The 17,748-nt window shown below is 40.4% G+C and overlaps 2 protein-coding genes across 2 annotated transcripts in view; both read left to right on the top strand.

The window, feature by feature from the left end:
* r3hdm1 (R3H domain containing 1) overlaps window positions 1-17,748 on the top strand; it is a 367,959-nt gene that overhangs the window by 97,208 nt on the left and 253,003 nt on the right. The gene's annotated exons all lie outside the window — the stretch shown is intronic.
* The window catches only part of mgat5 (alpha-1,6-mannosylglycoprotein 6-beta-N-acetylglucosaminyltransferase), a 91,993-nt gene that overhangs the window by 37,566 nt on the left and 36,679 nt on the right, over window positions 1-17,748 (top strand). The window contains exons 5-9 of the mRNA XM_072371237.1: window positions 1,153-1,242; window positions 4,603-4,674; window positions 10,011-10,172; window positions 10,869-11,038; window positions 15,505-15,639. Of these exons, the coding sequence (XP_072227338.1) occupies window positions 1,153-1,242; window positions 4,603-4,674; window positions 10,011-10,172; window positions 10,869-11,038; window positions 15,505-15,639 (629 nt within the window). The remainder of the gene's footprint in view (window positions 1-1,152; window positions 1,243-4,602; window positions 4,675-10,010; window positions 10,173-10,868; window positions 11,039-15,504; window positions 15,640-17,748) is intronic.

The raw sequence follows: 17,748 nt of genomic DNA on the forward strand, positions 1-17,748 counted from the left end.
CGCCTCGTTTTATTTACCGCTCAATCTCACGTGAGTGGCAAATATCACTGGAGCACCGTGGCTCTGCAGGAGAAGGTCTGAAGGCAGACTTCCACACAACCTCTGGGCCCACATGCAGGCTGGGAAAAACAGATGTTCTGATTTCCCTTTCAGACAGTTGGGAGCTGGTAAGCTCATAGAAAGTTATAAGCACAAACTCTTTGTGGTGTTTCAGCTAATGTGTGGGCTGATAAGGCCTCGTTTTGTGCACCACCTGCTCAGCCAGTCTCAATCTAGAGCAAACGAGCGACAAATATTCTGAAATATCTGGTTTTTTCGAAGCAGTTTGTCGGAATCTGACAAATCGATATGTTTTCTGCACTTCTTTCAGTTCTGGTTAAAGCAAAGTAATGCAATCTGTGTGCCAAGTCTCTCCTCTTTAAACAGCTTTGAATTGTTGATTTTTCTGTGCTGCTTCGCTAATTTACTCCAAGTTATCTCGATTCTTTTGTTGGAAATCTTCTGCTCACAGACAGAGTATTTATTTGGTTTATCTAATGCAACGGACCTAATCTGACAAGATAGAGAAGTTTCATCTGTTCCTGTCATACAACCCAGTTCAAACGGGTTATTTTCTCCTATAGCTGTAAAACATAATGTCCCGTTCAGTGGAGAACTACAGAATATGAACACATGGTGTCTTAAAACAATGATAACTGGTGTGATGAGTTGTTTTAGCAGGTTAACCAGTGAGTTCACATTAAATAAAAGGGCCTCAGAAATCTGCCTGGAAGGCATCAGATCAGATCAGGGGACTCAGAGGAGCAATATTCTCATTAGTCTGTCATTACTTTCATGTTTTCATCCTTGTTTGTCACTCTCGTTCATTCTGGAAATCTATTCAGGATACATGGTCCACCATTTTAGGGGAAAATGAGATTTTCAGATTGATTTCATTCCACATAATGACAGATGAAAGCTACCCCAGAGGAAATTGACTTGTTGGCATATTGACCAATCATGCAGCTCCTCTCTCATGACTTTGATTAAGGGGCAGTTGTATCTCCGTTATTCTCCAACCCGACACTTTAAAGCTCAACTCCCAGCAGGCTGAGATATTTCTGGGAGGCTGGATGTTGGGTTTAGGTTTTAATCGAGCCTTTTCTTTCTCAGTGGATGAAGGAAATGTGGCGCTCAGACTCCTGCTACACCAACTATGGAGTGGATGGGTCCACCTGCTCCTTCTTCATTTACCTCAGCGAGGTAAGTCCTCTGTGTGTGTTTGTGCTATTTATAAATGTATCCTTAAGTGAAAAAGAAAGTACACCCCTATCCTACTGTAAATTTTAATTATTTTTAGTGATTTCAGCACCTTAAAGCTCTTCTAACCTGACATAAAATGCATCTTTTTTTTTTTAAAGTAATGTAAATGTTTTGTGGATTTAACCAGAACATTATTTGATGGAAGATAGAGAATTTTAAGGGTTTTCCTGACCTATACATTTGATTTATTATGTGGAAAGAATGGGTCAAGAAGTGTAAAATCTAACCATGCATCTGGGAAATTTTCTAAATTAACGGGTAATTACATTTGAAGAAGAGAAAGCGGCGATAGGAGGAGTTCTCGGGAAATAATCTCAGCTGTTCACAGGTTGAAATAAGCAGAGAACACTGAAAAATGAATGATCCGCAGCCAGAGCACCGTGACAATGTTCCTGTAACCCGAGACCGATCGCAAAAGAATGAAGTGCTTCGAAGAAAAGCAAAGGAGAGAAGAAGGGGGGGTTTAATTTTTTACGAGAGCAAATTAGTGTCGATGACAGTGTGGGAGGAAGAGGAAGAGGAGGCATTTCTTTAAGGGATGACCTTTCAGCCTTTAAGGGAGGACATGGAGTGACTTTCTGCCTTCCTCAGTCTCCACATATCTGCACACAAGGAAAAGATGGAGCCATTCGTTATTGACAGGCACTAATAGAGGCTAATGCTCCTTCTCGGGACAGTTTTTGACCTTTTTTTCTTACATGAATCATCCGCTCTGTTTAAAGACTTCCAGTAATTCCTTCCATTCATCCCTAAATTAAAAAGCAATCCTTGCTAATGACCTGCTTTTACTCCATTTTTACTGACCTCCGACTGCAAAGCTGATAAACTGCGAACATTTCAGATCGATTTCAATCTTTTTTTAAACTCTCATCTTCCCACTTGTGAAAGTCAGCTTTGCTCCTCGTGAAATTGATTCTTGATTCCCAGAAAAATCAGAGATCAGGAGAGCGATTATCATCGGTTTAAAGTCGTTTTTATGCTGTCATCAATAGTTGTTTCGGTTGCTTCTGCCTTTCTGTTTTTAACCTGAACAAACGCAGAAGCCAGAAAACTTGCATTTCAGTCATGGCTTTGGGTCTGGAAAGGTCAGGAGTCCGTGATGAATATTGTATCCGAGATGAAAGCTGCGTTCTGAGCCAAGAAGTAACGCAGAAAGCCTAACCTGCTCCGCATGGAAACAGAAGTGAGATCTGTAAATCCATCAATCCATCCAGTGGACACTGGAGCTCAAACATGCACCCTTTGCCATGCATAATTCATCCCCCGACCACTGCATTAACCTTGCAAAGGGGCAAAGCAGGCAGGGCAACAGTGTGTGATGGATGTCAGCGGTGGAAGGTCAAGGCTCAACTAGCACAGGGCGCCTGTGTGGTTGGAGAGGGAGAGTAAACGCGCCTCTTTGGTCAAACTGTTGTAGCCGATATGAGGAAGGAGCTCGGAGGCAGAAGGGGGAACTGGATTTGCATCGGATCACGCTTAATTTGCCTGCAGAGCCGCTGTTATTTATCTTCTTTCTGCATTCATGGCCAAAGGAAACATCTCTCGTGTCTTCAAAAAACAACCCCCGGTTCCAAAAAAAAAGTCTTGAGGCTGTGTGAAATGTAAATAAAAACAAAATGCTGTGATTTACAGATCTCACAAACGAACATTTTAGTCAGAGTAGAACACGGTGAGATATGTTACTGTGCTCATCTTGGATTTGATGACACGTTTCCCACTGTGTGGCATCTCCTGTAAACCTGTAAACTTCATGAATAACAGACAAAGATCCTAAAACCAAGTTGACACATGTTTAATTTAACTTAATGGATCGTAAATTACATACTTGGGTAAAATACTGCAGCCTTTGAGGTTAAAAACTGGTCGTTTAACCATAAAAAACTGGTATTTTTTAACCATATCTTCAGTTTTGCTGATGGCAGCTTGTTTTAGAGGGTGGATCGAGCTACTTTACTCCATCCCTCTCTTCTGCAGAGTTTTTCTCTTTTGAGATCTGAGTTCAAACGTAAAATTTGGACACAAATTGCACTCGATTCCACTTAAGGAACATATACTGGACCTATGCTGAGAGATGATGCAGTTTGGCTGTGAGCAGTTGCTAATGTTCCTCTTTTGGTGACAGTATGAAGTGACTGGCCCAAGTTTTTAAAACTCTGGTTACAGTAAGGTAATGTTACGGCTGGCAGGTGTATAATTAAGGAGTGAAAACATCCTGTAATTTCTTCCTGTATGTCTAATCTACAAATCCTGGGCTTCACTGCTGGTCCATTCCTCTGTTATTTATACAGGCAGCGCTTTACAGATGTAGCTGTGGATTCTAGCTCTTGTGCCTATTAATGCCACATTCAATCATAAATGGGAAGAAGTTGGATTTTTTTTCTTGTTCCGTAAGGTTTACTGACTCCACCTTCAGTGTTTTAGTTCATTCCCCCAGAAAAATAGCTCCCCAAGTAAACAAAATCTGAGAATCATGATTAAAAGCAAGAATTCTGACTTCCAACTTGGCTTCCAAGAGTTTTTGTGTTTATTCACTCCGTGCTCTGTGACAGTCGGCTAACTTCACACAGAGTTTGCTGCTGATAGTTTTGTGCAACATGGCAGGATATTTATCAGGTTTTGACAATGTGAACGATGACTTTGAGTAAGATGGACGTTCTTACCGGAGTAAATAAACTGTGCTGCAGGGGGGCGTGTGGATGAAGTGGTCCCAGTAGAGTGCCTGTGTAGAAATCCCTCCGTTAGCTCTCCTGTAGCTGCAAGTAGCCACATAACAGCAGCTATGAGCTAACAGAGCTATAGCACACGTTCATTCATTCATTCTTCTTAAAGTATTGGTGAAATAAAGACCGATAATGCCTTATTTAGATATTTAGAGTTATCTAAATATCTTCCGAAGGACGCCGACTTTCACCAAACTGTTCTCGGTGAGTAGATGAACGTATTTCATGCCAGAAATAAGGTTTAAAAATACTGGAGTTCCCCTTTAAGACTGGAGAAAGCAAGCCAGTCCGTTAAATGTCTTGCAACTCACACAGGATTTTGAAACACTCCTCATTTGTCTTGATAACAAATGCAGAAACACCAGGAGAGGCGTTCACTGACCCAGCACCTTGTTATTTTGTGAAAACTCTGGCAGATGCCTTTCAATATTCAGTGTTCCATGTGAAAACAACAGCTGGTCTCATTTACATCTGGAGTCCTGCTAAACACCGCTCTGAAACTATATGATAAGAAGTGTGAATAAACTGACTTTTGGACTGTCTTTGATCACAGACATAAGTTGTTGTTGTTGTTCCAAAGGTGGAGAACTGGTGTCCTCGTCTGCCCTGGAGGATGAAGAACCTGAATGACGCAATAGATCGGAGGGGACAGGTGAGAAATGCAACTCTTCAAAGATGAGCCTGCCGAGGGCTCCAATGAACAGCTTTGATTTCCTTCAACACCAAAGCAGAAAAAACTTGTTTACTTTGACTTCTTTGCTGTTTGAACCCAAGATATTATCTTGATCCTCTGCCTATCTCTGCTTCTCAAAGCCTCAGACTAACACGTCACCTGATGACATCACCCAGATAACTCTAAACCATTAGATTCCTTAACCTACGAAGTGGTTTGAGTGCAAACGAGCTCAATGCTGCTCAAAATCGTTCCCATAGACCAGGGGTCGGGAACCTTTTTGACTAAGAGAGCCATGAAAGCAAAAAGAATTGGAAATTTATTTCAATGAGAGCCATATAATATATTTTAGTAGCTCTCGGCTCGCTTTCTTTCTGCTGTCTCCTGCCGGGTATTTTGATGCAAAGCTAGCATGGCGCGAGTCGAAGTGCCGCTTTACATTCGACCGTTTCATCGATGTAGTTTTGTCTTTGCAAATTAGACACACCGCAGAATTTGGCGAATTCTTCAGTCCATTCGGGGGCCTGAAATGTTCGATACTCGTCATCTTTTTTTCTTTTCGCCATCTTCTTCGTCGAAGGGTTAGCTTTGAGCTAATGACCGAGCAGACTGATTCAAAAGGGGGCGTTTACCTGTTTTACGCTGCCAACGTAGTCCAGTATCATCCAATTAAAATAATGCTCCTGCAGCCCTGAACAGGACAGGAGCAGTGAATGGTGGAGTGGATGGATTAAAACAAGTGAGAATATTTAGTTTATTAATATTTTTTTTATTTAGCCACACCTGGCTCGCGAGCCATAGGTTCCCGACCCCTGCCATAGACCAAAGCTGGAATGACCGGACCTTTCCATAAATCTGGGTTAATCATCTTCTATCCCTGCCAGTGCAGAGGTCCGCTCAAATCTCACGTGGAGCTTGTTCACCGCCCGCAGCATCAGCTCTTCGTGAGCATGCAGCCGCCTCCCCTCTGCTGTGGATGAATCGATATTAAGCGCTCTTCATCCTGCTTCCCTGGATGCATCAACAGCACTGAGCCCTCTGTGGCGGGGAGGCGAGATTCGGAGATTTTAATTCAGGCCCAGATTTTAATAGGCTCAGTCTGAGAGAGTGATTTCCTGTCGTGATGAGGGATGCTAATGCCTCACAACAGCCTTGTTTTAGCCACCTTAGCAGCTGGAAATGGCTCTCTGGCTTCTCATTTGCTCCTTTCTCCGTCTGCTTCAGTGCGTCTCCTTCCTACAACTTCATAAGTTTGATCACCTGAGATGCAGCAAAGACCGTTTTCACCTTCCTCCGCTGTGTTGTGTTCAGATCTGTTGGTCATGCAGAGTCTGAAGATTTGAGCAGATTGACTGAAGCGCGTGGCAGAAGTCTGGTTTTATTTCCTCATTTCAGACACTAATGTTCGTCTGCTCTCTTTCAACAGAGGAAATGATCAGACCAACATGTAGTTTGATGTTTTACTCCATGATTTCTTTCCATTTAATCTCATTCATTTAGATAATGTCCCTGAGGTGGCAGCACCCTGTTTGTTCTGTCGTCCTCCCTTTAATTCTGAAGCTATAATGTAAAGATGTCTGATGTGTTCGCTCCGCTCTGACTGTGCAACCAAAGCTCTCAAATGCATTCAACTTGGTGCTTTGAACGCTTTGTTATTTATTGCTTCTGTCACTGTTATCAGACCTCTGCATGGTGCGGCGTTCTTTGAACTGAGATGTTTTCTGTTCAGATGTCTTGAACACGCCCTCAGTAGAAGATTTCAATTCAATTCAATTCAACTTTATTTATATAGCGCCAGATTACAACAATTATCATCTCTAAGGAACTTAAGTAATATAGTCCAATTCAAGCCAGTTGGAATTCAAGTCATTGTAATCATAATCCAATTAATTCATATGGAGCCAATTCAAAATTAATATCCGAGCTAAGGAAACCAACAGATTGGACCGAAACTTGTCTTCAGTCCAATCTCCCGTCCTGAGCCTGAGGGACTGTGGAAAGGAACGACTCCCTTTAACAGGAAGAAACCTCTGGCAGAACCAGAACCAGGAAGAAACCTCTGGCAGAACCAGAACCAGGAAGAAACCTCTGGCAGAACCAGAACCAGGAAGAAACCTCTGGCAGAACCAGGAAGAAACTTCTGGCAGAACCAGAACCAGGAAGAAACCTCTGGCAGAACCAGGAAGAAACCTCTGGCAGAACCAGACTCAGGAAGAAACCTCTGGCAGAACCAGAACCAGGAAGAAACCTCTGGCAGAACCAGACTCAGGAAGAAACCTCTGGCAGAACCAGAACCAGGAAGAAACCTCTGGCAGAACCAGGAAGAAACCTCTGGCAGAACCAGAACCAGGAAGAAACCTCTGGCAGAACCAGAACCAGGAAGAAACCTCTGGCAGAACCAGACTCAGGAAGAAACCTCTGGCAGAACCAGAACCAAGAAGAAACCTCTGGCAGAACCAGGAAGAAACCTCTGGCAGAACCAGAACCAGGAAGAAACCTCTGGCAGAACCAGACTCAGGAAGAAACCTCTGGCAGAACCAGAACCAGGAAGAAACCTCTGGCAGAACCAGGAAGAAACCTCTGGCAGAACCAGAACCAGGAAGAAACCTCTGGCAGAACCAGAACCAGGAAGGGTGTCCATCCGCCTCGACCAGCTGGGGTTTGAGAGGACAGAATAGAGGGAAAAGAGCATCTAGACGCACATTTCCACGCCTCTGACAATTAAAAGCAGTTCTCATCTCAGCTAAATTCACTACGACTGCAGAAGAAAAGGATGTAGAGATGGACAGGTGCAACACATTAAAGCATCCTTCTTCTTTTCTTTTTGCATTTAACAAATCCAGGTTTTGGGTTAAGGTAAGAAAGAAGGACGAAAAACTCCCAAAAATGAACCAATAAACGCATTAGTTTGTCAATTAATGCAGATGGATTGAAAAGAAAATGACTTTTTGCGAGAACTAATGTATAAAATGTGAAATAAATAGTTAAATCTGTGTTTAACTTTCACCACTATTTTAATCATGAAGCAGAAATGCAGAGAAAACACAAAAACAAATGTGGAAATAAACAGGAGGAGAAATAAATACATCTATCAATAAAAATGCACTTATTTAAATAGATTAAAAAATGTATGGAGTAAATAGTTTAATAAATTAATAAAACAATTATTAAATCAACAAATGAGATTGAAAATTAAATAAAAATGTGTATATTCATTAATTTATTGAGCCAGTTACAAAATGCAGTATTTCTTCTATATTATGGCGCTCTGAGTCCTCCATAAACTGCCTTTTTTGAGAAAAGTATTAATTAAGCCTTTAAGAAAATGACTTTTTGCGAGAACTAATGTATAAAATGTGAAATAAATAGTTAATTCTGTGTTTAACTTTCACCACTATTTCAATCATGAAGCAGAAATGCAGAGAAAACACAAAAATAAATGTAGAAAAAATGAAATAAACAGGAGGAGAAAATGCAGATGAGAAATAAATACATCTATCAATAAAAATGCACTTATTTAATTAGATTAAAAAATGTATGGAGTAAACAGTTTAATAAATTAATAAAACAATTATTAAATCAACAAATGAGATTGAAAATTCAATAAAAATGCATTTATTTAATTAGATTAAAAATGTATGGAGTAAATAGTTTAATAAGTTAATAAAACAATGATTAAATCAAGAAATGATAAATAAAAATGTGTATATTCATTAATTTATTGAGCCAGTGATAAAATGTAGTATTTCTTCTATATTATGGCGCTCTGAGTCCTCCATAAACTGCCTTTTTTGAGAAAAGTATTAATTAAGCCTTTAAGAAAATGACTTTTTGCGAGAACTAATGTATAAAATGTGAAATAAATAGTTAATTCTGTGTTTAACTTTCACCACTATTTCAATCATGAAGCAGAAATGCAGAGAAAACACAAAAATAAATGTAGAAAAAATGAAATAAACAGGAGGAGAAAATGCAGATGAGAAATAAATACATCTATCAATAAAAATGCACTTATTTAATTAGATTAAAAAATGTATGGAGTAAACAGTTTAATAAATTAATAAAACAATTATTAAATCAACAAATGAGATTGAAAATTCAATAAAAATGCATTTATTTAATTAGATTAAAAATGTATGGAGTAAATAGTTTAATAAGTTAATAAAACAATGATTAAATCAAGAAATGATAAATAAAAATGTGTATATTCATTAATTTATTGAGCCAGTGATAAAATGTAGTATTTCTTCTATATTATGGCGCTCTGAGTCCTCCATAAACTGCCTTTTTTGAGAAAAGTATTAATTAAGCCTTTAAGAAAATGACTTTTTGCGAGAACTAATGTATAAAATGTGAAATAAATAGTTAATTCTGTGTTTAACTTTCACCACTATTTCAATCATGAAGCAGAAATGCAGAGAAAACACAAAAATAAATGTAGAAAAAATGAAATAAACAGGAGGAGAAAATGCAGATGAGAAATAAATACATCTATCAATAAAAATGCACTTATTTAATTAGATTAAAAAATGTATGGAGTAAACAGTTTAATAAATTAATAAAACAATTATTAAATCAACAAATGAGATTGAAAATTCAATAAAAATGCATTTATTTAATTAGATTAAAAATGTATGGAGTAAATAGTTTAATAAGTTAATAAAACAATGATTAAATCAAGAAATGATAAATAAAAATGTGTATATTCATTAATTTATTGAGCCAGTGATAAAATGTAGTATTTCTTCTATATTATGGCGCTCTGAGTCCTCCATAAACTGCCTTTTTTGAGAAAAGTATTAATTAAGCCTTTAAGAAAATGACTTTTTGCGAGAACTAATGTATAAAATGTGAAATAAATAGTTAATTCTGTGTTTAACTTTCACCACTATTTCAATCATGAAGCAGAAATGCAGAGAAAACACAAAAATAAATGTAAAAAAAATGAAATAAACAGGAGGAGAAAATGCAGATGGGAAATAAATACATCTATCAATAAAAATGCAGTTATTTAATTAGATTAAAAATGTATGGAGTAAACAGTTTAATAAGTTAATAAAACAATTATTAAATCAACAAATGAGATTGAAAATTCAACAAAAATGCACTTATTTAATTATATTAAAAATGTATGGAGTAAATAGTTTAATAAATTAATAAAACAATGATTAAATCAACAAATGATAAATAAAAATGTGTATATTCATTAATTTATTGAGCCAGTGATAAAATGTAGTATTTCTTCTATATTATGGCGCTCTGAGACCTCCATAAACTGCCTTTTTTGACCTAGATGCACTTTTATTTGTGTGCAGGCGGAGATCCGGACCAGTTTTGAGGGGCTTTACCGCTCGATGTCACAACGGGAAGAGTTTCGCTGGATGATGCTGAGGATCAAACGCATGGCCGAGCCGTGGGTCAGCGCCATCCGCTCTCTGGCCGCCAAGCAGAACCTGGCCAAGCAGAGGAGGAAGAAGGTGGGCGTGGCTTATTCTACACTTGAGAAGTGACGGATTCTAATGAATTTCTGTTTCATTTTAACCACCATAACTAAATAAAGTGCCCCAAATCAAACCTTCCTTTTACGAACCCTGGAAAAAACAGTCTCTGGAGGCAGTGATGTCAGTTTTTCTCACAAGTGCTCGTGCTGCTGGGTTAAAATCTCGAGCACAAACTGTAATCAGAAGAAGTCGTGGAGGGAAAGGACTGACATGGATATTGTCCCAGCTCTGAATTATATCCTCCACACTTTCCTGGCCCGCGACACTTTGGGCCTCTCTTTCTTTTTGTTCCTCCTGAAACTTTCTAAGCCGGTTCTGTATGTGCCGATCTCTTTTGGTCATTAATCCGCTCGTATTAATCCTAGATGAGCGTGCTCTGGGGCAGAAGCTGGCTCTCAGCGCTGAAAAATACATTGGTCGCTACCCAACAAAGTCGGGTATCAGCCTGCTGTGGAACGCTGTGTTCCTCCCAGTGGCTGAAACCAAACTGTGTGACAAACCCCAGGGAAACAGTGGATTTATACAGGAAAATGTAACTCTTTCTGGATAGAAATTCACTGGCATTTAAGTCAAGGTTCCTACACATCTGCACCGTTCCTCAGATGTTCAAGAACACCGAAAAATACACACATCTCCAACTCTAAATGATTTCCTGCTTCTCTCCTCCATCAGATCCTGGTTCATTTGGGCCTCCTCACCAAGGAGTCGGGCTTCAAGATCGCAGAGAACGCCTTCAGCGGTGGCCCGTTGGGAGAGTTGGTCCAGTGGAGCGACCTCATAACCACGCTGTACCTGCTGGGCCACGACGTTCGCATCTCTGCATCGTTGGCTGAGCTCAAAGAGTCAGTAGCAAACGCATCCAGACACGCACATGGAGCCCTGACTAAGCTGACTTGTAGGGCTTTTTCTAATGCTGATATTAGCATGAAACGACTGGTAGCTACAGATGCTACAGAATGAATAGGACTTCTGTGGTGAAGACAAATCTGTGTTGCCAGTTGGGCTGCAACTAACGACTGTTTTATGTTGCCAGTCGAAAGGGGCTTTGCACGCCAAGGCAGTGTGGTCTGCTGGGATTTCTTTGTAACATGTCCTCCCGTGCATCCTGGCTAACAGCCGGACCTCGTCTTTGCGGTGTGTCAGAGCCGTAATGGCTTCCTTTCAGTGCTCACCGTCTGTCTAAGGTTGTTTAAGGCTGTTTAAGGCTGTTTAAGGCTGTCTAAGGCTGTTTAAGGCTGTTTAAGGCTGTCTAAGGCTGTCTAAGGCTGTCTAAGGCTGTTTAAGGCTGTTTAAGGCTGTCTAAGGCTGTTTAAGGCTGTTTAAGGCTGTCTAAGGCTGTTTAAGGCTGTTTAAGGCTGTTTAAGGCTGTTTAAGGCTGTTTAAGGCTGTCTAAGGCTGTCTAAGGCTGTTTAAGGCTGTCTAAGGCTGTCTAAGGCTGTTTAAGGCTGTTTAAGGTTGTCTAAGGCTGTTTAAGGCTGTTTAAGGCTGTTTAAGGCTGTCTAAGGCTGTTTAAGGCTGTTTAAGGCTGTTTAAGGCTGTTTAAGGCTGTCTAAGGCTGTCTAAGGCTGTCTAAGGCTGTTTAAGGCTGTTTAAGGCTGTCTAAGGCTGTTTAAGGCTGTTTAAGGCTGTCTAAGGCTGTTTAAGGCTGTTTAAGGCTGTTTAAGGCTGTTTAAGGCTGTCTAAGGCTGTCTAAGGCTGTTTAAGGCTGTCTAAGGCTGTCTAAGGCTGTTTAAGGCTGTTTAAGGCTGTCTAAGGCTGTTTAAGGCTGTTTAAGGCTGTTTAAGGCTGTTTAAGGCTGTTTAAGGCTGTCTAAGGCTGTTTAAGGCTGTTTAAGGCTGTCTAAGGCTGTTTAAGGCTGTTTAAGGCTGTTTAAGGCTGTTTAAGGCTGTTTAAGGCTGTCTAAGGCTGTCTAAGGCTGTTTAAGGCTGTCTAAGGCTGTCTAAGGCTGTCTAAGGCTGTTTAAGGCTGTCTAAGGCTGTTTAAGGCTGTTTAAGGCTGTTTAAGGCTGTCTAAGGCTGTTTAAGGCTGTTTAAGGCTGTCTAAGGCTGTTTAAGGCTGTTTAAGGCTGTTTAAGGCTGTTTAAGGCTGTTTAAGGCTGTTTAAGGCTGTCTAAGGCTGTCTAAGGCTGTCTAAGGCTGTTTAAGGCTGTTTAAGGCTGTCTAAGGCTGTTTAAGGCTGTCTAAGGTTGTCTAAGGCTGTTTAAGGCTGTTTAAGGCTGTCTAAGGCTGTTTAAGGCTGTTTAAGGCTGTTTAAGGCTGTTTAAGGCTGTCTAAGGCTGTCTAAGGCTGTCTAAGGCTGTTTAAGGCTGTTTAAGGCTGTCTAAGGCTGTTTAAGGCTGTCTAAGGCTGTTTAAGGCTGTCTAAGGCTGTCTAAGGCTGTTTAAGGCTGTTTAAGGCTGTCTAAGGCTGTTTAAGGTTGTTTAAGGCTGTTTAAGGTTGTTTAAGGCTGTTTAAGGCTGTTTAAGGCTGTTTAAGGCTGTTTAAGGCTGTCTAAGGCTGTCTAAGGCTGTTTAAGGCTGTTTAAGGCTGTTTAAGGCTGTCTAAGGCTGTTTAAGGCTGTCTAAGGCTGTTTAAGGCTGTCTAAGGCTGTTTAAGGCTGTTTAAGGCTGTTTAAGGCTGCTTAAGGTTGCTTAAGGCTGTTTAAGGCTGTCTAAGGCTGTTTAAGGCTGTTTAAGGCTGTTTAAGGCTGTTTAAGGCTGTTTAAGGCTGTCTAAGGCTGTTTAAGGTTGTCTAAGGCTGTTTAAGGCTGTTTAAGGCTGTTTAAGGCTGTTTAAGGTTGCTTAAGGCTGTCTAAGGCTGTCTAAGGCTGTCTAAGGCTGTTTAAGGCTGTCTAAGGCTGTCTAAGGCTGTTTAAGGCTGTTTAAGGCTGTTTAAGGCTGTCTAAGGCTGTCTAAGGCTGTTTAAGGCTGTCTAAGGCTGTCTAAGGCTGTCTAAGGCTGTTTAAGGCTGTCTAAGGCTGTCTAAGGCTGTCTAAGGCTGTTTAAGGCTGTTTAAGGCTGTCTAAGGCTGTTTAAGGCTGTCTAAGGCTGTTTAAGGCTGTCTAAGGCTGTCTAAGGCTGTTTAAGGCTGTTTAAGGCTGTCTAAGGCTGTCTAAGGCTGTTTAAGGCTGTTTAAGGCTGTTTAAGGCTGTTTAAGGCTGTTTAAGGCTGTCTAAGGCTGTTTAAGGCTGTTTAAGGCTGTCTAAGGCTGTCTAAGGCTGTTTAAGGCTGTTTAAGGCTGTTTAAGGCTGTTTAAGGCTGTCTAAGGCTGTTTAAGGCTGTCTAAGGCTGTTTAAGGCTGTTTAAGGCTGTTTAAGGCTGTTTAAGGCTGCTTAAGGTTGCTTAAGGCTGTTTAAGGCTGTTTAAGGCTGTTTAAGGCTGTTTAAGGTTGCTTAAGGCAGTTTAAGGTTATTTAAGGCTGTTTAAGGCTGTCTAAGGCTGTCTAAGGTTGTTTAAGGCTGTTTAAGGCTGTTTAAGGCTGTTTAAGGCTGTTTAAGGCTGTTTAAGGCTGTTTAAGGCTGTTTAAGGTTGTTTAAGGCTGTTTAAGGCTGTCTAAGGTTGTTTAAGGCTGTTTAAGGCTGTTTAAGGCTGTTTAAGGTTGTTTAAGGCTGTTTAAGGCTGTTTAAGGCTGTTTAAGGCTGTTTAAGGTTGTTTAAGGCTGTTTAAGGCTGTTTAAGGTTGTCTAAGGCTGTTTAAGGCTGTTTAAGGTTGTTTAAGGTTGTTTAAGGCTGCTTAAGGTTGCTTAAGGCTGTTTAAGGCTGTCTAAGGCTGTTTAAGGTTGTTTAAGGTTGTTTAAGGTTGTTTAAGGCTGCTTAAGGTTGCTTAAGGCTGTTTAAGGCTGTCTAAGGCTGTTTAAGGCTGTTTAAGGTTGCTTAAGGCTGTTTAAGGTTGTCTAAGGCTGTTTAAGGCTGTTTAAGGCTGTTTAAGGACTAATCATTAAAATAATCGGATTGTATCGGGAGGCTAAACAATCTGGATCGGGACATCCTTACTGGGAATTGGACTTTGCGTTCTTTGCTCGAGATTTTTTCCCAGCGTCGTGACCCAGAAGTTGAAGGAGACGGTCGTCAGTTAACAGGAAGTGGCTCTGTTAGCGATAGCTGAAATGGGGACAGCGCCACCTATTGGACCGGGGTATGACCTGCTTTGTGCCAGTGATTCCATTCATTCACCGCCATATATCCAAGGATAATTACCCTCAGATAAGGAGCAGAACCCAACTGTAGCTGTAATCCAGTTAATATCATCATGTAGACCCACTGAATGCGTCACTGCTGGTCAGTGAACGTAACATTATTGAAGCAGTTACTGTTGAACTCGGACAATTTACACCATAATTCACCCAAAATGTAACAGACATGTAAGGTAATGGTGGACGCTTTTGTTGAAAATATGAGATAAATGAAGTTTTAAAATGATTTAAGCATGTTTTCAACATAGTGGAGGGTAATAAGAACATATTTAGGTCTGTGATTCGTATTAGTTCGGGTTTCTTCTAAGGAAAATGTGAAACTGAGTTGTTTTCAGTCCTCCTGGGGAAGATATTTGCACAGAACCGGACGAACTAATGAAAAGTGCTGGTTCTCACTGAAATGGCAAACACAGATAAGAAGCTAAAAGCTACATTTTGCTTATTTTTTAGCTACGTATCATGGAAGTTAAGCCTGTGATGAAGCTTCTTTTCTAGCTACGTATCATGGAAGTTAAGCCTGTGATGAAGCTTCTTTTTTAGCTACGTATCATGGAAGTTAAGCCTGTGATGAAGCTTCTTTTTTAGCTACGTATCATGGAAGTTAAGCCTGTGATGAAGCTTCTTTTCTTTGCCAACAGAGATCATCACCTGTAGGATTTGCTTAATTTACCGAGGTCAAACATCTCATTTGTCTAATACCTTGTTTTTCCAAACACAGGTAACATCTTAGCCTCTTTTTTTAGGACTCACAGTGACTCGCCTCACATCCAGTTTGGTGTAAACTTTTGGCTTTCAGACTAAATACAGTCAGACTGAAGTATTTATTCTTCCTAAACATTATCACTCCTCCTCGGGGCAGTATTATGTTGCAGTTTTAAACCATTTGTACAGTCATGAATAATACATTCAATAAATTTTATCAGAGCTGTTGTTTCATAAGACTCTAAATCCTGGCCTGAACCCAGTGACTTTTTTTTTTTTAAAAGCCATTATCAGCTGTGGTTTATTTGCTATCTTGGCAGCTCTTTTATAGGAAGTTTGGTCCAATTAAAAAGCTACCAACTCCTGTGGCGAATTCTGTGTGGTACATGTGAATAAATGTGTTGTTCGAAAGTTGATTTGAGCGGTTTTCTCTGTAGGATCATGCGGAAGGTCATGGGGAACAAATCCAGCTGCCCGACGCAGGGCGACAAGATTGTGGAGCTGATATACATCGACATTGTGGGTCTCACCCAGTTCAAGAAGACGCTCGGGCCTTCTTGGGTCCACTACCAGTAAGTATTTTCACCTTTTCCGCTGGGCTTTAACAGCTTCTCTCACACGGCCACTGGGCTGATATTTGTCTGGCACTTATCGGGACAATGGGGCTATTTCCATCCCACACATGACCACGATTTCTCTGAAGACCGAAGAATTGTCTGTTGCCCACGACGTTGTCGCCAGCCGAGTCTATTCTGTCTCTGAGTGCTCCACCGAGGCCTGCAGATTAAGCCTTCCTGGTTTATTTTGAAAAAGCTCCCATCGGCTCCGACTGACAGGAAAAGGGAAGGAACAATAAGTTCGGGGGCACTAATGGCCCCGTCGGTCACCAGCTTTTGTTAGTTTGCGACATAACACCTTAAACTGCGTGTGCTGGCTTTGTGCTCTCAGGAAATCGATATAGACTCGGACATGATGTAAGGTCCACATGCTGTTTTTTTTGCATTATTTCTCCTTGTTATTACAAATTTATGTCGGAGCACTTAAAGTCTCTGTGAGCTTTCAAGGTGTCTAAAAAGAACTGGAGTGTTGTTTGAGACATTTTTCTTCAACAAAGTAAAACCTTTCAGCTTCCCTGCATCACTTTTCCACCTTTATCTTTTAAGTAAGCTGCATTTACACCACAGGAACCTTTTTTAGGTTAAAACCAGCAGGAACTAGAGCTCTGGAGGAGACTTTTAAGGCCCTGCTTCGTGAAAGGGGATCAGTATGTTTGAGGCTACCCTGTACCTCTGAGAGGTGAACATTTCTGATTGATTTATCATCACCATCCTGTTTCAGCAATCTCAGGTTTAATACGATCAGTAGCTCATAAGATTTGGAATAAACGAGTGACAGAGCTCAGATGGCACAATAAGACATTTATCTCAGATTGTTTCCCAGCAGCTTTGCTCTAAAGTACAACGAGATATGCACAAACCTCCAGAAAAGTGTGTTTCACGGACAGGTTGTAGTTACTGCAGCTGAGGCTGCTTGGTGTTCTTTACTGTGGGCTGTCGGATTGGAGCAACGCACTTCAGTGGACTTAATTTGCCTAATCTACCTGAACTTTAGACCTTAGTATTTTTATTTATTCACCTTTATTTATACAGGTAAAATCTCATTGAGACCCAGGGTCTCATTTGCAAGAGAGACCTGTTTTAGGCAGCAGCAAAACACAAAGTTACAGATTAACTGAACGTACAAGAGACAAAAACAGGAACATATAATAATTAATAATAATAAAATGAAAGATAAAAGGAACTAGTTAAGTACAGTACATGTGCAGACTCCCACTGACTGTCTCACCAGCCTTCCTACAAGTAATTTGAAGTCCTCTAGTGAAATTCTTAGTAAAAATACAACCCACTAAAGGTCCTGGACTGTTAAATTCTGGGTGCTTTTGGTCAAAATACAGCTGTAGAGGCTGTAAAGTATTCAAAGGACAAGCCTGGTGGGTTTGGGTATCAGAATCAAACCGTAAACTGTGTGATTATTGCAGCCTTTTGGTGTAAGGAGCAAAGAAACCAGGCAGGGTCTGACTGGGATTAATGCGGTTTGTTACTGCCGCTGCCCTCCGGCTAACAGTCCTTTATCAGCGTGTTTCATACTGATTCCAGCTGAATGGGAGAACCCGCAGCTATTGTTTTGAGTGTAAATTGGAGCCGTTGTTGTCCTGCTTGTTTTTAATGAAGTGACTTTGGGCGACTTACCCTGATCTGCATGGCTGCAGAAACTGTGTAAATAAGTTGTTCTGTAATGGAGAAATTAAACTGAATCTCTGCCTCCATCTTTCTCTGTTGGAATTAATTTTTTTTCAGCCCTCGTTTAACAGACTGAAGTCGATCTAAATTATTTTCAGTGTCTTCACTGACCGGCTTCGTCCTGTTTTTAGTTAAATTTAAAATGTACGACTTAAACAGTCAGGATAGAGTCATGTTTCCCATCAGCTTCCTTTTTATGACACTTTTTAATGGTTTGAGACTAATTTTTGCCATTTTTCAGAGGAATCTGTGTCCATTTCTGCTGAATCCAACATTTTAGCTGCTCAACAGTCCAGGGCTGTTGTTGTTGTTTCAGATTATTATTCTATTCATATTCAGATCGGGGCAGTTTCAGCCCTCCTTGCTCACCTGTCACTTCCT

Source organism: Leuresthes tenuis, unplaced genomic scaffold (assembly GCF_036924035.1).
Source record: "Leuresthes tenuis unplaced genomic scaffold, fLeuTen1.0.hap1 SCAF_1, whole genome shotgun sequence".
NCBI classification, from domain to species: domain Eukaryota; kingdom Metazoa; phylum Chordata; class Actinopteri; order Atheriniformes; family Atherinopsidae; genus Leuresthes; species Leuresthes tenuis.